Source organism: Geospiza fortis, unplaced genomic scaffold, assembly GCF_000277835.1.
Source record: "Geospiza fortis unplaced genomic scaffold, GeoFor_1.0 scaffold54, whole genome shotgun sequence".
NCBI classification, from domain to species: domain Eukaryota; kingdom Metazoa; phylum Chordata; class Aves; order Passeriformes; family Thraupidae; genus Geospiza; species Geospiza fortis.
In genome coordinates this window covers 15,314,419-15,334,565 of record NW_005054301.1, presented here as the reverse complement: position 1 = coordinate 15,334,565, position 20,147 = coordinate 15,314,419, and the positions used below count along the sequence as shown (strand labels likewise).

General features: G+C 43.5%; 1 protein-coding gene across 2 annotated transcripts; it reads left to right on the top strand.

Annotated features, from left to right (window-relative positions):
- The first annotated feature begins 779 nt into the window (after positions 1–779).
- Positions 780–17,176, top strand: BMF (Bcl2 modifying factor). Of its 2 annotated transcripts, none has more exons than XM_014311427.2 (3): positions 780–870; positions 2,037–2,200; positions 15,258–17,176. In XM_014311427.2, exons 1-3 carry the CDS (start codon positions 780–782, stop codon positions 15,357–15,359), a joined length of 357 nt encoding a protein of 118 aa, XP_014166902.1. In that variant the 3' UTR covers positions 15,360–17,176. The 2 variants fall into 2 exon arrangements, with proteins under 2 accessions (XP_014166902.1, XP_030921117.1); XM_031065257.1 differs by having other exon boundaries at positions 780–1,095.
- The last annotated feature ends 2,971 nt before the right edge of the window (positions 17,177–20,147 follow it).

The following is a 20,147-nucleotide window of genomic DNA, read 5'->3' as shown; positions in this document are numbered from 1 at the left end:
TGTTTACTGTGGCAGCTACAGAAATCCTGCTTTAAACACTGACATCAGCTATGTTTTTCTTTAGTAGTAGGATGAACCATTGCACTAATGGTGCATGTAGGCTTGAGGGTAAGAGGGATAAGGAAGTTACTACATTGCCGAGTTTGGGACATGTCTTAAGTTGAGCTGAGGGGAGAAATGAGAAGTTGAAAGGAAAGTTGGCCCTCATAGGGAGAAGTAATGGAGAGCTTCACAGAAGTGGCCTTGACAACTCTTAAGTTTTGCAACCACTGGGGTTTCTTAAAAATCTGGCCTTGCAGCCTTATGATTACAAGAGCTTCATGAATAAGAAATAGGTGGAAAAAAGTGAATGGGATATACCACAAAGTTCAAGTATAGCAGGCCAAAACAAAGCAGACCCCAAAGAAGCTGACTGGCCATGGGGCTATCAGAAGAATCTGGGTTGCTTTTTAAAATGTCTTTTCAGTTTCTGTGTGCTGAGTTTGGGGGTTGGCTCTCTACTTGTGAGCAGGTGTGGAATTGGAGCTATGGACTTATACATATGTGAACTTTGTCTCTCTCTGGCCCAGCACCTGAGGACTTTCTGCAAAGCCTTAACCTTCACCACAGGTCGCTCACCTCTCCTGTCCATGCAGATGGGCAGCACTGGGAAGTGGGGAAGAGGGAAGGTGTGGTAAAATCGGTTGTGTTTTACTGTTGGAGCAGAAGGCATTCTCTCCTGGACAACATTCTTGCTGTGTCTTAGCTGTTTCCTCAAGTGTCCCTTTATTGCAGGAGCAATGGATCGCCCCAGCTACCTGGAAGAGGACTATTCTAGCCTGGATGGGCTGGACGATGACGTGTTTCACTCTGATGACTTTGGACTTGCAGGTCAGCCTGGTGAGATGACTGCAACTGGCTTTTTCACACAGAACCAGTCCTACAGCTGCCTTCTGGGGAGGTTTCAACTATTCCCCCTCACACACTGCTGTGGTCCCGGTATCAGGCATCCTGAGCAGCAGGACAAGGCAACTCAAACACTCAGCCCATCCTCTTCCAGTCAGGATGTTATGTTGCCTTGTGGAGTCACTGAAGAGCCAAGGAGACTCTTCTATGGTAAGAGCACTCCAGTGTCACTAGCTTTGCAGCAAAGAAACTGTCCCTTTAGCACTTCCCCAATCAAGCAAGATCTCTTTCATTAGGATGTTTTATTAAAGGACTGAAATTATTTTGCTTTAGTCCTACTCCCTCAAGAAAGACAGCTTGTATTTTCTTACCCTTGCTTGTCCACTGCAGGAACCAGACACTTGCTCATTGCTTCTGCTGTCTTTGATATTCCCTCTTTCTCTCTTTGGCTTTATTCTATCACATGTGATTTTACTGCTAGATGTCTAAATGTTCACCGTACTTCATATGCTACGATTTGCCTACATTTTTAACTACCAATGGTCTGTCTCATCCACATAGGAAGTGGAAACTCCTAGGAGTTTTCAGTGGAGAGAAGATGATGCAAAAAGTTACAGCTTTTAGGCTTTTCACTGGAGTTACAGTTGCTGAATAAGTAGCATGTCTATCCAGTATTTTACTAGTAACTGATGGGTCACCACTCAGCTTTGTGTATCCAATTCAGCTTTAATTCAAATCACTAAAAGACAGAAAACTGAGAAAAACCTGACACAAAAGATACTTCTACCTTTGAGGGGAGACAACTTGAGGCAGAGATCCTGTAAAACTGCAAAACTGTCCTTAAAAAAATCCCAAGCCACAGCATTTGGCTGAGCTGTAAACAAGCACAAAGAATCAATTTTAAGATCCTGCCACTCATTGATTATGGGAATCAGCACAATGCTCTGTTTAATCAATATAAGTTTATTTGAAAGCTTGGCAAATCTTTTACTGCACTGTGTTACAGTATACAGTCATTGTTTGGCCTTCAGGAACTAGACTTCAAAAGTCAAAAATGTAGGACTATGTACAGCTCTTCTCTCCATGAAGTGTACTGAGCAGAAAAGATAATCTTTGCACTGGAAGAATGACTCTTCTGCTCTGTTTTGTAGGGAGTGCTGGTTACCGTTTACATGTCCCTCCAGCTGGCTTTGTGTTGGATCCACACCTCCAGGAGGAACCTCAGGAAGGTCAGCGGGAAGCACGTGCTGAGGTGCAGATTGCACGGAAGTTGCAGTGCATTGCTGACCAGTTCCACCGGCTCCACATACAGAGGGTAGGGTGTCTCTGGAGGGGAAAGTGGGCTTTACCTGTCCAGGAGTGCTACTCTGAAGACTGGCTCCAGCCATTAGCTAAGTTAACTGTTGTTTAAGACAGCAGACTGACAGGGATGATAAAATGGCAGGAGTATCCTGATGGATTTTCCTTATGTTAGATTGCTTGCTCTTCCTAAAGACTGGCAGGTGGAGGGAAGAGAATATGAGGGAATATGAATATGAGCATTTACTGTCTGGGGAGGGAGCTCTTCTGTGTTCGCTGCTGCTATTCCAGCTCTTCCCAGGCTTTTCCCAGGGATCTTCCTCTTGCTTTTTATTACAGCTTTTACTCTTCTCCATTCTCCTCACCACCAGCACCTTCTCTTCTGTGGAATATGTAGCCATCAGTGGCTTATGTCAGCTCATTGTCTTGGAGATAACAAGCCTGGAGTCTGTTTTGACACTCCTTGTTGTCTAACGGTAGTTCTATGTAATGTTGTAAGGAATATTTAGATCATACTAGACTTACTAGCAGCTACTAGTAAGACAGTCATAGCTAGTGTCTCAGACTTGTGACTAACTTCCTCACCACAAAATACACCTGTAAGATGCTATCAAGTCTGAATAACACACTCCAGATTCTTGGTTTCCTTAAAAAACAAAACAAAACAAAACAAAAAAAACCAAAAACAAAAAACCACCAAAAATAACCAAACCAAAAACAAAAAAGCAAACACTGCTGTTCAAAGAAACAAAATAACCATTACCCACAGAACCCTTGACTGTTTCTTCCTTGCTCTCCTTCCCCTTTGAGTAGAGATAAAATGGAAATCTCAGCCCATACAGAGATGGTCAGAGGTGGCAGAAGCTTGGCAGTAGGCAGCAGTTTGCCCCTTCTATGCAAGCCCAACAAGGAGGGTGTGCATCTGCTTGTATATGAAGAAATTTTGCTGACTTCAGAAAGGGACAGAAAGTTTATCCTAGTCCAAGTGAGTTTGTCCTCTGTTAACTGTGGGATCGTTTGCAGCCCTTCTCAAAGGTAAGTGAGGATCCGTGTCCGGGTCAGAGAATGTGGCTTGTGGCTGGGCAAAAGCTTCGTCCTCTCTGTGTCACCTGAGACATGAGGAAATTCTGGGACTCCTCATCTCCTAATAGGTGGATGATTAAAGAAGGAAAAGGAAGATTAGCCTGTAGAAATGTAGATGAGGCTATGAATGTCATTTAGCAAACTGCAGGAATAAAGAGCTACCACGAGATTTTTAACGTGTTGTTTGTGGTTGAATGGGGTTTTCCCCGGTGGCGCCTTTTCGCCAGCGTTAGCTGCAGGCCGCGCTCTCTCGCCAGGCTGTCTCTCAGGAAAGGGAAGGTTTAACCAACTTGGCAGAGGAGCCCTGCACCGAACTGGTGGAACTGGTTGTAACTTGACCCCTTTCATCTTGGGGGAGTGTCCCTATCTGATGCCCGTGCCTTGGAAACGCGTCCCGGAGCGCCCCCCCGGCCTGGCCCCAGCAGGGCTGTGCTGGGCGGCGCGGCCCGGCCCGGCCCCCGGGGCCCGCCAGAGGAGGGGCTCCGCGCTCTTTGTTTGAACTGGAACAGCCACAAGTTGTAAAGGGGACGGGAGCCTTCAGCCATTTAAATTTGAAAACAAAACGGGGGAAAAAATACCAAAACCAAACCAACTCGAAAACTTAACCCGAGGACAGAGTAGTTCAGCCAGTGGTTATCCACAGCCTGACCCTGGGATAGGCCTTGGCATTTGGATCTGCTGAGGGATTCTTTCTTGTTTGTCAGGGAAACTGAGTATTGAGCCACATATTGGAGTCCAAAGCACTGATCCCTGTAGAATGTTTGGTTGTCATGCCCAATCCCTTCCCTCCCAGTCCCACATGGAGGATTTCCTTTGACTCTTGCCATGAATCCCTCGTGGAGAATCCCCTCTGTCCTATGTGCGATGTCTCTGCCCAGCCCGTTGCTGAAGGAGCAGGCGGTCTGCCCCTGGAGACACGTGAGCCGTTCGCAGTGTGCTGTGGTTTGGAAGGGGCAGTCTCTGAGGCATGGAAAACTGGGCTGTCGTTTATCTTGCTGCGAAACTAACCCCTGATTTGAAAACCCCATTTCAGCTTGTCTAAAACATTTGGTCAAAACCAACTTTCCAGAGTGGTGTCTTGAATCAGATTTAGAATACCACAAAGTTAGTCACACCAGTGTGGTCTTGTGAAGTCCTGAGAGAGAGCAAGCTTGGTTTTCAACAAGCTGTGCCTGTTTTCAGAGCCTACAAAACATTTATCTGTGAACCTGTGAAAAGAAAATGTGTGTGCCCTTTCAGTGGAAGTTAGGAAAGGCTTTTAGCATTGGAATGATGCATCCAACTAGCTCAAGAGCTGCCTTCTCATGGCTCTTGACTTCTGTGAGACTCTCTAGCAACTCAGGTATGGCCCCCATTCTGCTGCTGCAGCAGCAGCAAGGCTGTGTTGACACAAAGGCTGCTGGTTAATGTACATCTCTGGCTGAGAGAGAAACTGAGCAGGCAGTTGCTGCTGAGGCTGACATTACTGAGTTGTCATTGGACTCTGCTGCATGCATGGTCTAACCCCATCCTACACTTGGAGCCCTGGAGAGTCATTGTTATCTCTTCTCTGGGCTTCTGGAGCTAAATGGTATTTATTCTGTGGTTCTTGGCTATACAAAAGATTTTTGAGTATGCATCTAGCAAGAATAAGAAAATTGGCCGCACCTATGCTTGCTTTTGGCATGGAAATCACTTTCAGAGTTTCATTTCCTATTAATACCTTAAACAGAAAACAGTAATTTAAAACCTGGCTATTTCATCCTTAGAACAGTGCTAGAGCAATAACACAACATTCCCTAGAACTCCATGTCTTTCATCTCCTTAAGATGCTGAATTTCTTGTAAGAAGACCTGAGCAACGTTCTGTGTTCCTAAATAGCAGAGGCTGCTACAGGTTGATCTAGATTGCAAGGGCTCTGCAGAATGACTTGTGAGACCCATATAGATGGGGGTTTTTGAGTTCTTTACTGTCTCTTACTTGATTGAGGCTGTGTAGCTTCTAGCAGACTTCCCTGTTTTATTTTTTTTCACCCTGCCCCTGGAAAACAAAGGTAGAGACAAGCCATGCTTTCTGCAAGAGAAGCCAGTACCTGCCACTTCCTCCTTCGTTTGAAGCAAATGTGTCTTTGCTATGGAATCAGTGAACTGCTGCTGTTGCTCAGCCTGTGCCTGAGCTTCAAGAGCATGCTCTGAGGTTATGGAGAACAGAGCTGAGCTTATGGGTTGGTTGGCTGGGATATGTTTCCCACACCCCACATGGCCAGGCTGTGGCAACAAGTGCTTGGGCTCTGCTTCAGGTCCTGAGTGCGCTTGGGTTTCCTTGCCTTGAGGAGGGGCTTTGACCTGTGCTGAATGGAGAGTGTATTTCATGACATGAGGGGTTGTAAGATGGGATGTCAGTACACAACCAGGAATGGTGGCGGCAGCAAAGCTGCCCCAGAGGAGCAAGGGGTTATCCAGGGGTGGGGTGGATGACACTGTATATCAGGATCACACCCTTTCAGTTTGATGGGTTCCAATGAGGCACTGGAACTCTATAGCTTTTTCCAAATAAAATAACTCTTTTTAAGCAGGCTGCAACTTTGAGGGGACTGCTTTTATCATATTTCTTCTTCGTGGAGATAAGATCACTTCACAGGGGATAAAACTGTCTCTTTAAGAGCCAAGGAGTGGTAGCCTTGAACAGTTCTGGGCTCAGGTCCAAGCAGAGCCACTGACTTGCTGTATGACCTCAGACAAGTCTCTTGACCTCCTTGTGCTTCAGTCAACCCATCTGGAAAGCTCAGTTTAAAAAAAGCTGAGCCTCAATGAGAACCAGATGCTGAATCAGAACTGAGCTTTCTTGAGTAAATAAGGCATTACAAACAACAACAAAGTCCCTTTCCAACACATCAGGAATCCTGCAGTTGATTTAGATATGCTGACCATGCTCAAAAATCCTCTGTGGATCTAGCTATAGAAAATTTGTTTCTTTAAATTCCCCAGTTGGTTCAGCAAGTAAGTCTTACCATCACTGCAACAGGGTTCAGAAGCCCATGGAACACAAATGCCTGCATCCACACTGGCTGTGGGCAGACAGCTAGGCATGTACCTGTTTGCCTTAAGCTAATGACACTGAAAATGTCCAGAAGGAAATGTTATTTTCCTTTGAAAGTGAAACGTGGTATGTTTTGCATATTTCTTCCTGTCTGTCTCTCATAAAAGTTATCAGGGCCTCCTCTGAGACACTTCTACTTATGCAACAGGGAGCCTGCATCGCTTGTCAGAAACTTATCGGCATGAGAGAATGGGTACATGGTACTACACGTGCATCATTTGTCCCAAACTCCGTCAGGCTTTTTTCACTATTAAGGACATTCAGGGCATTTTTAACAGTTGCTTTTTACACTGGAATTGTTTGCAGAAATCTGTTCTTTATGATGACCTTATATTTTAGGAAAAATGTTCAGGAAAGCTTCCTAATAATAATGCAGAGATTCAGACTGTTCTGCAGCTAAGCCTGTAGCACCAGCAGCTCCATACTTCACTTGTATCGACAGTCTCTCTGAGACCTGGGGTATGTGTTTTTGTTCATTTGTTTCTTGAGTAGGTCAGTGTGTTTCAGGATCTTCCCTGCTGGCTGCTCCTTGCTGCTGCTCTGCACAGCAGTGGGTCACCTCTTCAGCTTTGCTTTCTGTGCGTTGCTCACTGGTGCAGGACTTGAATCTCCAGCTGAGGATGCACAAACATGGTGAGGGAGAGAGCTCCTGAAGTGAGCGAGCCCAGTTTAAAGGGTAGGGGGTAGGGTGGGTGTGAGTTTGGGAAGCCTGAGATGTAAAACAAAGTTCTTTCAGGGCTATGGAACTGGAATCCTACGCTCCATTCTTATGGTCAGCGGAGTAAAAAATTTGATATAAGGAGGTAGAAACAGATATTTTGCTAAATGTTATTAGATTTTTTTCCCCCTTTCTTTTCATTTTGACAAATGACAATGAAGGAAGAAGTGGCCTTGGAAGTGTACCTTCCCCATGCATACAAATGACAGAACAACTTGCTGCCCCTTGTCTATCACCTGTTTTGAAAGCCTGCTGCCCATGGAGCTGATTACTTGACATGTAGGTTAACAGAAATGTGCTGGACCATTTCACATCTTGTCTGAAATGGTGTTCTCTGGTATGCTCAGAAAAGACACTGAGAACAAGAATGTAATTATGCCACTGTATAAATTCATGTTTCTACCACAAGATCTTGAATGTTATATGAAGTTCTGGTTTCCTTCATCAAAAATGATGCAGCAGAACTGGAAAAGGTTCAGAGAAGGGCAAGACAGATGATATGAAAAAATGAGCTAAGGACTGCTAAGCTTAAAAAAAGATACAAACCAAGAGGGAAGCAATATTAAACAGAAATCAAAAGTGACATGAAGGAGATGAATAGACTAATTTCTCCCAGTACAAGAACTAGGCAAAATCAAGTCAAATAGTGGGAGCCAGCTCAAAGTAAATGAGGTCATTTTTCATGCAACAGGTGAAAGCTGTGGAGCTCCTTGTCAAGGCATATTGTGCATCCCAGTGCTTTATCTGGGTTCAAGGGGAATTGAGACAAGTTTATAGCCATTGAAGCAGACATTAAATAAACAGAAACCAGATCTGACTCAGAAAATCCTAAGCTCGAACTAGTTAGACGCTGAAAGAGAGTACTAGTGGAAGCTATTGCATGTGCTTGCCCTTAGCTTTCCCTCAGGCAGCCATGTAAGGCTGCTGCTGGAGGGTGGGCTATACAAACTCTTGATGCAAGCCACATATAATCATTGTGTATCAGTTTAATAAGACCCACAAAACTTCTACATCATCCTAATCTAGCCTCTTCTATGTTTTCAGCTGACAAAAGATTTAAATATATTACATGTATGTTCCTGCTTAAAATAGGGGATAATGTTAAAAAGCAAAACTTCCTGCCTAGCTCTGATAGAGAAGGTGGGCAGAGGATAAGGGAGCTGGGAGGGAGCTGGGTGGCAGGAGAGCCGTGCAAGCTCTGTGCAGCTGTGTGCCATGAATCCTGCTGGACGCAGGACTGTCTTGAAGCAGTGGGGCCACAACATCAAAAGACCAAGATTGCCTAGAATAAAGAGCACAAAACAGTTCTTTGAGACAGTGCAGGTGAATCGTTCTGCAGTATTTCTAACATCAGTGTTCAGTGCTGCTGTCTCTCCTGTACAACCCCTTCAGTCTCTGCAGGTTCTTCTGGATCTTCTCAGCTCTTGCAGCACTGTGACAGTGGTAACATGCTTTCTGCTTGTAGCAGTGTGACAGCTGAGAAATTATTTTTGAATTAAGAAATAATTGTGGTAATGCCCCACTTATTTTTTATTGTGGGAGAGTAGAAAATGCAGGTTATAACTTGACTGAGATCATACAAGGATTGCTGATAGGAACCTAGTTGTTCTGCCTCCAGCCCTCGACCTAAGTTGGTTGATCTTATTAAGATAGTGCCATCTCTGAGGGGGATGATGAGATATTTGGACTGATTATTTACAGAGAGGAGTGTACATGTTTGTTTTTTACTCAATTAAATTTTATGGTGGAAAGGCAGGAAAGCAAGTGCCCAAATGCAGAGTTCTCTTTTGTTTCAAGCCACTGAGGAGGGATGTCCTGCCAGCCTTTATAGTCTCCGTTTGGATGTTGGGTTTTTTTGTTTGTTTCTCCTCACTAGCCGCCTTGCCAATTGAAAAGGAATCCTTCCGAGGACCGGACCACGGCAGAAAAAAATAGCGCTCCAAAAACAAGCAGTGAGGCAACTCTTGTTAACCCCAGTTGGGTTTTCTGTGATGGGAGCCAGACCCGAGGGCGCGCTGGCATTCAAATTTGCCTTTAGTATTTCATAGACAGAGGAGTTTTGCAGGTAAGCTCTAAACAGCCGAGTGAAAGGGATGTGCCAGATCATCCTTGCACTCAAGGAAGCCATTTCTACCCGCGCCAGGATATTTTTCCTGTAAAAACTTTTAAAGTGTTATTTTAAGCAAACCCCGAGGCAGACTTTAATCACTAGGGGGGGTCTCCGCAGCAGTGAGCAGTTTTGGGAGCGCCTCCCTTCTGCTGGTGAAGCAATGGATGCCAAACACAGGTCAGCGGGTCCCACGGCCCGCGCAGGGCAGGCAAGAACACCGGGAGCTGTGGAACAGCCTTGCCCCATCACACGCAGGTTCAGTCACTAAACCCTTCAAAAGGTCAAAAGCTCTTGCAGTTGCCGGCTGTGGCTGGGCGGTGTGGGGTGTCTTCTCCTGGGTATCTCTTCCAGCACTTTGACACACACACCCCACACCCAGAGCATGGGACCGAGCTGTGCCGGACCCCGGGCCGCAGGTACAGAGTGGCATCAGGCACGGTTCTGTGGAAATGCGGGACCTTTATTTGCCGTATTTGTGGAAAATAAGCCAGCGTGCCCCTCGGGATGGAGAAGGAGGGGAAGGCCGAGGGCCTGGGAACGCAGTGGCCGGTGGTTGCCCTTCCCAGGTTGCCGTCAGCTGGCTGTTGCCATGGCGGCTGTCTGCTTCCCCTTCCTGCCCGCGCTGGAGAGGAAGGCGCGAGTGGCTGCGTGTTTGTTTTTAAACGCCGAGAAAGCTCAGAAAGGCTCACCTGCGCAGCTGCGCCGGCAGTGGGCCTGGGGCAACAGCCGCCGCTGTTTGCTGCTCAGTCCATGCCCTCTCCCGTGCTTGGGCTGGGCAGCCCATGCATTGGTTTTGGGGGCCCCCTGCACCCTACATCCTTTTAGCTGTGCCCAGTACTGTCTGTCCTCTCTCCATAAACACACATGTTGCTCATCTTGTTGCAAAGTCTGGTGGAGGCTCATGAGAAAGAAAGGAATACTTGACATGATGTCTCCTTTTACTACAAGTTGAGTCCCATGTAAGAGTCATTGCAAGACAGAAGGATGGAGTTTCCCGAAGAAGGGCTCTCATTCTCTTCATTGTGTTATCATGAGAAGCCATGTGGCTGAGCTCCTCTTTCATTTTTTTCTCTATTACTGCCTCCTTTTTTTCCTGCTGGTTCTACACATGCATTATACTTTGGTCATTAGGAATCACAGCTGGAAAGATTTGTATTTGACTTCCAATGGCCTGCATTTCTCCCTCCAGTAGGGGACACCTTCTGTAACCTCTGTTGCCTTGGGGACTGTGACTTTCTAGTCTTGCTAAGCTAAAGCATATTTTGTGGTAGCACAATATGCCTCCAGCCACCTGGCAGCCAAAACAGCCTTCAGCGATGAGTCAGCAACTGCTCCCGGTGTGCAAGTATTTTTGTATTCAGCGAATAAATACAATCCCAACAACTTGTTGCTAATACTTGTATTAGTTATTAAAGGAAGAATAATATTTTTATGTACACATATGCAATTATTCTTCTTTTGCTCTCATAGCACCACTTAGGGCCATATTAATCCTTCTAGTTAAGATGGGATCAAAATATGACCCTTAATTGTCTGGAAGCTATGAAGCAAAGTCATAAGCTGCCCATGAGATCAAGAGGGTAGATGGAGTGTACCAGACAGACCCACATACAACATATGCATATGACAAGCATATTTACTTTTTTAAACAGGGCTGTTAATGGCACGTGTATATCAAGTGTAAAAATTAGTCTTATTAATCTGTTAAACATTTATGCTCATGGATTCAAGAATCTGTGTCAAAGAGACAGCATTTTCTTTGAAGTGCATCACCTGTCCTGATCTTCCCTTTGATCACCCTGTGCAAGGGCTTGGTAGGAGTACAAAAGGTTTTGAGGTCTGGGGTGCTATTTGCCAGATATGTATCTGTGTGCTTAGAGTGTGAAGCATGTGTTAGGAATTAATTATGAGGAAGGACTAAGTGTCGGGTCAGTCATGTTCCTCTTTAATTTGCTTCCAGTAAAAGTCTTGCATGTTTTTTTGTCTTTGTTTACAAGTAGTCTGGTTTTTGGTACAGCACAGTCCATGGAAGAGGCTTCACTAATGTACTGTTGCTGCAGAGAACACTTTTCCTGTAAAATGGCCTTTTCTTGTGACTCATTGAAGTATTCATGCTAACATTTCAGACAGACAGTCTCTTAAGGATATCCCCTCTAAAAAGCAGCAGCTGCAATAGGAAATGGTTTTATGTGTTTCCAGCTTTGTGTTGACTTACTGTATTCACAAGTCTACTCTTTAGTTACAGTTAGTGTAGAGGGCAAAAGGGGCTTCTTTCCTTCTTGGGAAGGAAGCCTTAAAAGGGTTATTTTGTTGCTTCCACATGGAGGTGGCAAAGCGTTCATCCCTGGTATTTTTGTGCAGTAGTGATTCTGAGGATTCAAGTATTTTATAAAGGGCAAATCAATCTTGTGAAGCTTAGGGAAATGATACACTAGTATCACAATAGTTGTGAATCTTAGAAAAATGTCTCAAAACATATCACATGAAAAAAAAAATATATATGCCAAGTTCATAGAATCACTGTTCTGGGTTTTCTGTCCATCCTGAAAGCTAAATTATACCACACCAAAAACTCCTCAGTCTTGAAATATTTAAGAATTTTGGTCTTGGCTGAAGCATATATGGGGAAAAAGACACAGAAACTTGTGAAAAGGGCATTTTTTTAGTTATTTCCATAAATTGTTTACTGCAAATAATGTCTGCCATTCCATTCTGTGGCTCTTGTCCCATGCTGAATTAGTACCACAGAAAGCAGATCAACCCAGAAGCAGAGCTGTAACTTCAAACCCCATTAGCTAGGCTTGCTGCTGAAGCACGTAGTCCCAGGTTGCTCCTCTTCACAGGTCATCATCTTTCTGTTGTCCTGGAAAAAGCATCAGTCTGAGTACATGATGCCATGGATCAGATAGTTTAGGATGACCTGTTAAACAGTAAGGGCAACTTCTTTATCGGATTAGTTCTGGCTTTGATCATTGTGCTGCTCTAGTTCACTTTCCAGCACTGCTGTGGGGAGAGGACATCATGAGTGAGCTGCTCCAGTGTGTGGGCCAGTGAAAATGTGTGTGGGACCACACCACCATGGAAGAAAATGCTGGCTGAATACAGAACTAGGGAAATACAAACAAGCCCTAGATCTAGGAATAAAACCTGGAAAGCTGCCCTCAACATAGTGCTCTATTTTTTACTTCAAAACAAAATGGTGTCAACATTCTTAAAAAAGTTATTTGAGATGGGATGCTTCTTATAAGCAAGGAGAACCAAGGGTAAAATATTTCCTATTCTGCTCTTGCATGGAAATCTCCTTGAGTGCATTAGGCAAATACATGAAAAAATTTTAATTGGAAAAGGACAAAAATGCTGTACCAAAAAGTGACTTCAAGAGGCAGTGAAACACAAGAGAATATAAAGTAAAATATATATTAGAATTTTTCTCTTTGTCTTATCACATCCCACTGATTCTCTTGCAGGCCTGTAAACCATCATAAGGTATAGTTCTAAACCTCTTATTTACCAGATAAAACCAAAACTTAATACCTTCCTCAAAAAGTTCCCCCCTTAAAAAAAAAAGGCATATGAGCTTCTCATGAAAAAAACAGTTCTTCCACTGTTTTTTCCAGAACATGGCCTCCTTTACCTATCACTGGAAAGAGCAGGTAATCCTTTTCTCCTTAGGTGAGGTATAAAACTTGAGGAGCCAGTATGAGAAGCACAAAGCAGCCTCCTACATGAAGGAGGACACCAATATGGGGATTCTTACATGTGTTTATGCTCCCAACAGTGGGAAATAGTAAAACTGTACATGCCAGATCAGGATTCCTCTTGTGTGCCCCCAAATTAACCCACTTTATAAAAATTCCATAAGAGTTTCCATTAGAGAGGGTCCACCAATGAAGCTGAGATGTATTTCAAGTTTAGGATTTCTGTACCAAGTTTTAAATATCCTTTTGCCTTTCCCTTACTAAGTCTCTATGAGACAATTTTTTACCCTCTTGGCTGCTAATAAAATAAAATAATCTAACAAAGCAGATTGTCTTCAGAGCATCTGCAATATGTTTGTCCAGTATGCTCTCCTAGCATAGTTCCTGGCTTGTAGAAACTGCAGGAGACCACTTTGTTCTTGCACACCACTTCATTGAGGTCTTACCCAAAGTTCTCTGTTTAAGGAATCTGCCTAAGCTGTAATAGCTTGATAAAAACATGGTATCTGCATGTCACAGGGACGTTGTTGTTCCCTGTGCAGTTTGAGCAGTTTTAGGAGTGTGGCTGTAGGGAGGAGGGTGCTAAGAATCTCTGGAGTTTGATGAGGAAGGGCAAGCCTAGTCAAACTGAGATGCGAGTAACAAACCAAAAACTTTGCTTTTGCTTTTTGACACCAAATTAGTGTTTTTTAACCAGTCCTACAGGACAGTTTATAAAAGATTGTTTTCACCTGTAAACCTAGCAATGCCTGTGCAATCAGTAAGGACTGAACCCAGGACTAGTTACTTTGAAAAAAATAATAGCAGGCTCTAGAGCCACTGCTTACAGGTTATGCTACAAACACAGCGCTCTTGAAATGTGTGTTGGGATCTGTGTGAACTTTTCCAAATTCATTTCTTCTTCTTGTTAATTCTTGAGGGCAAGAATAATGACCCACTGCTAAGATGCAAGATGAACACAGTTTTTCTGGAAGCCTCTTTTGTGTGTGCTTGTGATTCAAATGGCACAGATCTACTCACACTGGAATACGAGCATAATTTAATGGCTATCTGGAAGGGCTTTGAAGAGCTGTCTATTGACATCTCCAATACACCAACTCCAGTTGCAACTCTCTTATTTGTGATTATGTAAAAAATGCCTTGCAAGTGTGTTGTTCTGCCCTGTTGGGCTAATCTGAGTTGAAACGTCTTGTTCATATAATGTGCTTCAGTGCTCTTTTATGAACTCCTATGTACTGAGGCGAAGTTGTGGGAAGCCAATCTTCTGTTTCCTCATCTGCTGGGGATTGGGGAGGGGGGTAGGGGGCGGAGATTTGGGCTGGTTTGTTTTGTTCTTCAGAAATGATCATGCCTGCTTAGCAAATATGGAATTCTGGATGAGAAAATGAAGACTGACTTCTAATAGAGAGTTGGTTATTGAGGTGAAATAGTATCCCAGACTGGGCAATGTAAGGAGAAACCCACCTGTTTGAATGAGATGCCATTAAAGTGCAGGAAGGTAGGGGTATAATCGGAGCCACTTTTGCAGGGGTGATTATTTATAACAAAAGGAGGAACAGCGTCCCTGTCCCAAAGCTGCATTATATAGTCTGGTGTCCCCCTGAAACTCAACTCCCATGTTTCTTCCTTGACAATGGGACCTGAAATAACCTCTTGGTTTTGGTTTTTTGTGTGTTTTCAAGTATGTTCTTGCTTAAGGTTTAATTGGCTCCAGTCAGTAGGAAAGGGCTCCAAGGCTGATTATTTATGGCTTACTGTCAAAAGTGGCTATAAAAAGGGCAGTATTATCTTGGAGATGCTGGGAAGGAAAATGTGGTGGGGGGAGGGTGGGGGAGTGTGTGTGTGCACGAATGTGTTTTCTTGTACTAGATGAAATCAGAGTTTTGCTGTCTCAGCAGTGTGGTTTAAATTGAAGATTAACCCTTTGACCTTCACGGTGTCAAATCACTTACAGATGGATCACCAGTTATATTTTTTCTTTTTTTTACTTTCGGGGTGAAGGGGGGCTTTTTTTTAAAAAAAAAAAAAAAAGGTTGTTTGTTCATGCAGCTGGGGCTTTTGAAAGGCTCAGAAGCCAATCTGATTAAAAACAGCACTTGGCTAAACTCTGCGAAATCCTACAAGCAAAAAAAAAAGTTTAATCCTCTTGTGCACAATGCATAAAGGGTCTGCTCTTTTCTTTTTGTAATGTTAGAGCTACAATTATTTCTGGAGAACTTATCATTTCCCTCTCTCCCCTCATCCCTTGCTGCACCCCCTTGTTATGCTGATGGGATTAAAGTGTCTGCTCTTGAACAGTGTAACTGAGTTGTTATTGGAAAAGAGAAGTGGTATGTTGCAATTTTAGAAATATAAATAACCTTGCTTTAACTGTTCTTCTCTACAGCATCAGCAGAACAGAAATCAAGTGTGGTGGCAGCTTTTTCTCTTCCTACACAACTTGGCCTTAAACACGGAGGTGAACAGGAACCACACTGGGCAGAGGTGAGCTTCGCCCGCCTGTTTCAGGCCACATCCAGTCTGCAGGGAGCACTGAACAAACACTGGTTCGGGGGCGAGACGTTGCACACCGCCGGCCGGATGTGAGGACTCTGACTTTCTGATACTCGTCTTCAAGTCTGAGTGTTTTTATGGACTCTTCTTTGCTGCTGCCTGCCTCGCGAGGCAGGGAGCTCTTGTCCAACACTGTTGAAGGAAAGCCAGAATGTGGGTGTGTTTGGTAAAGCTTGCTGCTGGCTCCCCGCACCGGTGACCTCTGTGCAAGGGAGGCAGGTATTAGACTGACGGCTTCCTCTGCCCTATGTAGTAGTGGATGGTAGAGTGCAGGAGTGTCATTTTGGCTGCTAGTTAAAAGTGATGCCTGGGGTTGATGACTAAACATACTTGGGGTATCTTTTAGAGCAGAGATGTTCAATTCCTCCACATTTTTAGCAATGAAAAACATTCAAGTAGCTTGGTTTCATCAGGTTACTTGCTTTATTCATTGGTTACTGTTTATTTCATTGTGCCCTGTGTGAGAGAAAATCACAGAGAAATCTGACCTCTTCTGCCATTCCATTGGGCACCACTTGCAGTGCTCTCACAAGAAAAGTTGTTCTTTGTCATTGCCATCAATTAAAAAACAAAATAAATCAGTAGAACAGGCTGAAAAATAAACCTTCTTGGGGTTGCTGGTGGCTACTAGCTTCTGCCTGCTTTCAGTTCAGTGTTCTCAGTGCCCATGAGCCAGCAGGAAGCCAAAATCCATGGAATATGGCATGTGTCATTCTTCTACAATGCTAATGTATATGTTTTTAGTAGTTTTATGATGGATGTTTATTTTATTTTGGTTTTCTTTTCTCTTACTATATAATGTGGTTGGTCAGGAAGGCTTAGATCCCAGGCATCCAATAATTTACTTCAGGATTTGACAGGGAAATTAATTAGCATCTAGTCTGATATGTACACTGTACAAGCAGTCTGTCCATTACTCTAGTGTGTAGTATTTGGAGGCTGCTGTAAGCATATACTGACTAGCAGCAGTAATGTTATTTCAAGGGAGATCTTCTGTCAGTTTGTATGCACTCAGAGGTTTGTCCATATGGCTGACACTATTGGACCAGCACAGGGAAACTACCCTAGCAAAAGGAAGTAGCCTTAAATATTGATGGCTGCTTCTCTGTAGCCTTAAATATACTTAGTTCACAGACCCAGTGACAGCTAGGGTAAAACATGAACAGAGAAGCAATACAGACCTTATTATTTTTTCTGAAAATTTCCATATTGCCACTGCACCTTGTTGTAGGTCTCAGATGATACAACCAACTTGAGGAAGAGCTGTCCAGAGAATTGCTCTTCAGTTGTGTTAGAAATGTCCAGCTGCAGGTGTTGAGAAATTCTTGATCCAATCTGAAAAATACTCATTACTGTACGGAAGAGTTGTTTACTTGCACATACGCTTTCCTTCTCCACCCCTCTTTGCATATTTGTCTCTAATTCCTGCTTTCTCTGGTATTTGTAATCTCATCATTGCACTGTAGTGTCTAGTAACAGTTTGCTGAACAGAGTTAAATTTGGACCCTCTTGCTTTCTCTCAGACCCATTCTCTTTGATTTTCATCCTGCGTCTACTCTGGCAAAATGTACTTTAGCTCCCTGAAAGAGGTTCCCAAGCCTTTTTCACCTTCCTATATTCACAGTCACTCTCTTTAAACATAAGGAGATATGTGAGAAAAGCTTTTTTTTCTCCTTTTGTGTTATTTTTCTAGCTAGAGCTAGAGTAATATGTTTGTCCAGGATGGTTAATAATTCATATAAATGAATCTCAAGTAATATTTTCGGGGGTGGGTTTATGGAGAGGGAGGGTGGGAGGTTTTTTTTAGAAGGGGGAATTGGTTTTGGTTTTGTATTGTTCCTTTAAGCATGTGCACTACAGAGTTACCCAGAGCGATCTAAGTGATAGCTGTTGCTGACTATGCTGCAGCAGGATGGAAGCTGCTCTCTGCCCATGCTGCCAGAGACGAGGCTCTCCATACTTTGCTTTGCACAGTCTGCTTGATGTAAACGCTGGTCATTGGAGAAAGAGGACTTAAATGGTGGGGAAGGCCTGAGGTGTAGTGCAAGCACAGATTGAGCTGGGGACCCCTGAGAAACCAAATATTAAAGAGAAGACTCTTAAATAAGAAGCTCTTTAAGAGGCAGTAGTGGAAGTGTGGAGGCTCAGGAAGCAATGCAGCAATGATGCCTCCCCTTGTGGCATGCCCTTGGATGTGATGCATGCATTTCCCCCTGCTTGCCAGGACCCTTTTATCAGGAACAGTCAATGCTACATCATAACAGTCAATGCTACATAATAACCCTGCAAACTATGAAAAATTCAGCAACTGCTTCTGACATTTAAAAATCATTGTGAGCTTTCCCCTTTCCCTCTGCCTTGACTTGATGGTCAAACAGGCTAATAAGTCCTGTCCTCTGGACGCATAAGCTGGAAAGATAAGTCTGGTACTGCCACTTTCTAGTGTTAAGATCTGACCAATTTATCTAGGACAAGACTCTTCTTAACATGGAGAAACAAGTACCTGAAATGGTTCCTCAGTCAGGCTGCTGGCCTCAGTAAAGTCATTTGGCTCAGGGAAAGACACATCTTTGCCAGTCTGTATTTCCCACTGCAACAACAGACTTATCAAAATTGGTCATGCCAGGGTCTCAAAACCTCCTTGAACAACAATACTTCATTGGAGACATAGAGCTAATGCTAGACAAAGGCCGACTTCCTGCAATATGTGTGTTGGTTACTGGTGCCAGAGATTTACAACCACTGATAATATATTTTAATTATATTCCATATCTGCGTATCTCAGAGAAAGGAAATATGCTCTGTCAACCCAAAAGTCTTACTTTGCTTCATGTAGATTTAGAAGGGCAGGCTGGTTATTCGCTTAGGGAAAAGCAATTACTTCATACTTAAAGTCTCACCTACTTGGGGAAATGGTAGGAAGGTTTCACACATTTAGCAACAAACACATGGATGCACAGCTCTCATGCATGTGTCACCCATTCTGTGTTTGTAAGGCCCCTTTGAACACCTGCTGGGGAGATCTTGCCCGCAGAGTAGCTAGCTACTGCAGCATGGCCAGGGACATACATTGATTATTTGGAGAACTGGTTCCAAAGAACATGATTTAAATCCTGTGCTGAAGGATTATGCTCAGATTTTTAGATATGAGTTTGTTCTGGTGTAAGGAATGGGATGCTTTCTCTCTGTGCTGTTAAACTAGAGTCTAGCAATTTAGAAAGAGGAGTTGGATCTTTCTCCTAAAACAAATTCCTGTTTTTAATGAGCAGTTCTTAAGAAAAACTTGAGCTGCTGCTCATGGTGCCAGCAGCCTTTAAATATCTTTCTTGCCTTCCCCAGATCTCCAAAATGGCTTCAGAACTCAACTGTCCTTACTTGAGGGATGGAGTTCTTTCCATCTCTTCTCAGATTCCTACTCTTGATTATCTTGTAGCCTGCTTATCCTAGGATCCAGCAAGCCTGGTGCTAGTAGGGAATAGTTAGCTTTATTTTTGTTTCCTGCAATTTTTGAAAGCTGAGCCAGTAATCACAAAGTACTGCCCAGGGATAGCTGCAAACTGCTGCAAATAGAACACAAAAAAGGCAGGAAAGGATGAAATTGCATGGAAAATGCTGCTGCTGGATCTGTATCAGGCTGCAGCCCTCTCTCAAGGTGCTGATGATCCCTGGTAGCATTGAATTCCTGCATAACTGATCACATATTTCAGTTTAAATAGGTTGTTACTAAATATTTGTTGGCTAAACTCTTGTTTGAGGAGTCCTGAAAGAAACTTCCTTGTCAGCCTTTGTTTTGGAGCTGTGTATCAGCAAGAAAATAGAGGCAAGGAACCCCGCCTTTCTTGGTGTAGAAATTGTAATTGCAAAGACATCTTTCTTTCTATTGGCTGTTTATTTTGTCCCCTCAAGCCTGGATTAGAGGTATAGGCAATGTGTGTATGTGAAGTTACTACAGTCCTCGAGTTGCTCCATAGCAGTCACTGGAGCTGTACCCAAGGTGGAACCTAATTCGTTGTGGCACTTGGCACTCTTCTGGGAAACAGCAGATCCTGACCATTAGTAAACTAGGAAGAGAGGTTGGTTTGTTGGTTTTTTGGTTTTTTTTTAAGAAAAAGCAAAATTACTTGAGGCAGTTATTACAATGTGACCCTATCAACTGTACAATGAATTCCACCCTTCTGCTGCTGGTCCTGACCCATATCTCTGCTGAAGCTGTGGGAGTGGTGAGACTGTGACATGCTGAATGGTGTGATATTGAGGGTATTTTTAAAGGGAAAAATAGGGAAAGCACTCAGTGTATGTGGTAGAATCAAACAAGAATGCAGATTTGTGGAGGTCTGGCCTTGATTTACCAGCAGTATTTACTGAGGGATCATAAATAAAAGAATCATAGAATGCTGGTTCATATTAATGGGAGGTCTGCCCATGAACCAAGCACTGTTGAGTATTAGCATAATTTGACAACAAAGGTTTTAATAATATCCTTCAAAAGACTTTGTCTTTCAAACTGGCATTTGTGATCATTTGCAAAAATGCCTACCTGTTGCCTTTGATCGTTTTAGCAAGAAGAAATACCTCAAGGAATTGATAAAAGATCCTAGGACAATCTTTTACAGTTCCTAAAGACTTCAGTGGTCTCTGTTTCTTTGGTTTGCATGTGTTCACACAGGTGTTACACCTGTTCTCAGCTCTTCTCCACCAGGAAAAGCAGAAAAGACCAAACACA

What these genes read in the sequence shown, in the direction of transcription:
- BMF (XM_031065257.1), top strand. Translation starts at nt 780, where the DNA reads ATGGATCGCCCCAGCTACCTGGAAGAGGACTATTCTAGCCTGGATGGG. An exon ending in GCCAAGGAGACTCTTCTATG is followed by an intron (nt 1,096 to 2,036) that starts GTAAGAGCACTC and finishes TCTGTTTTGTAG; the next exon opens with GGAGTGCTGGTTACCGTTTA. An exon ending in ACCGGCTCCACATACAGAGG is followed by an intron (nt 2,201 to 15,257) that starts GTAGGGTGTCTC and finishes TCTTCTCTACAG; the next exon opens with CATCAGCAGAACAGAAATCA.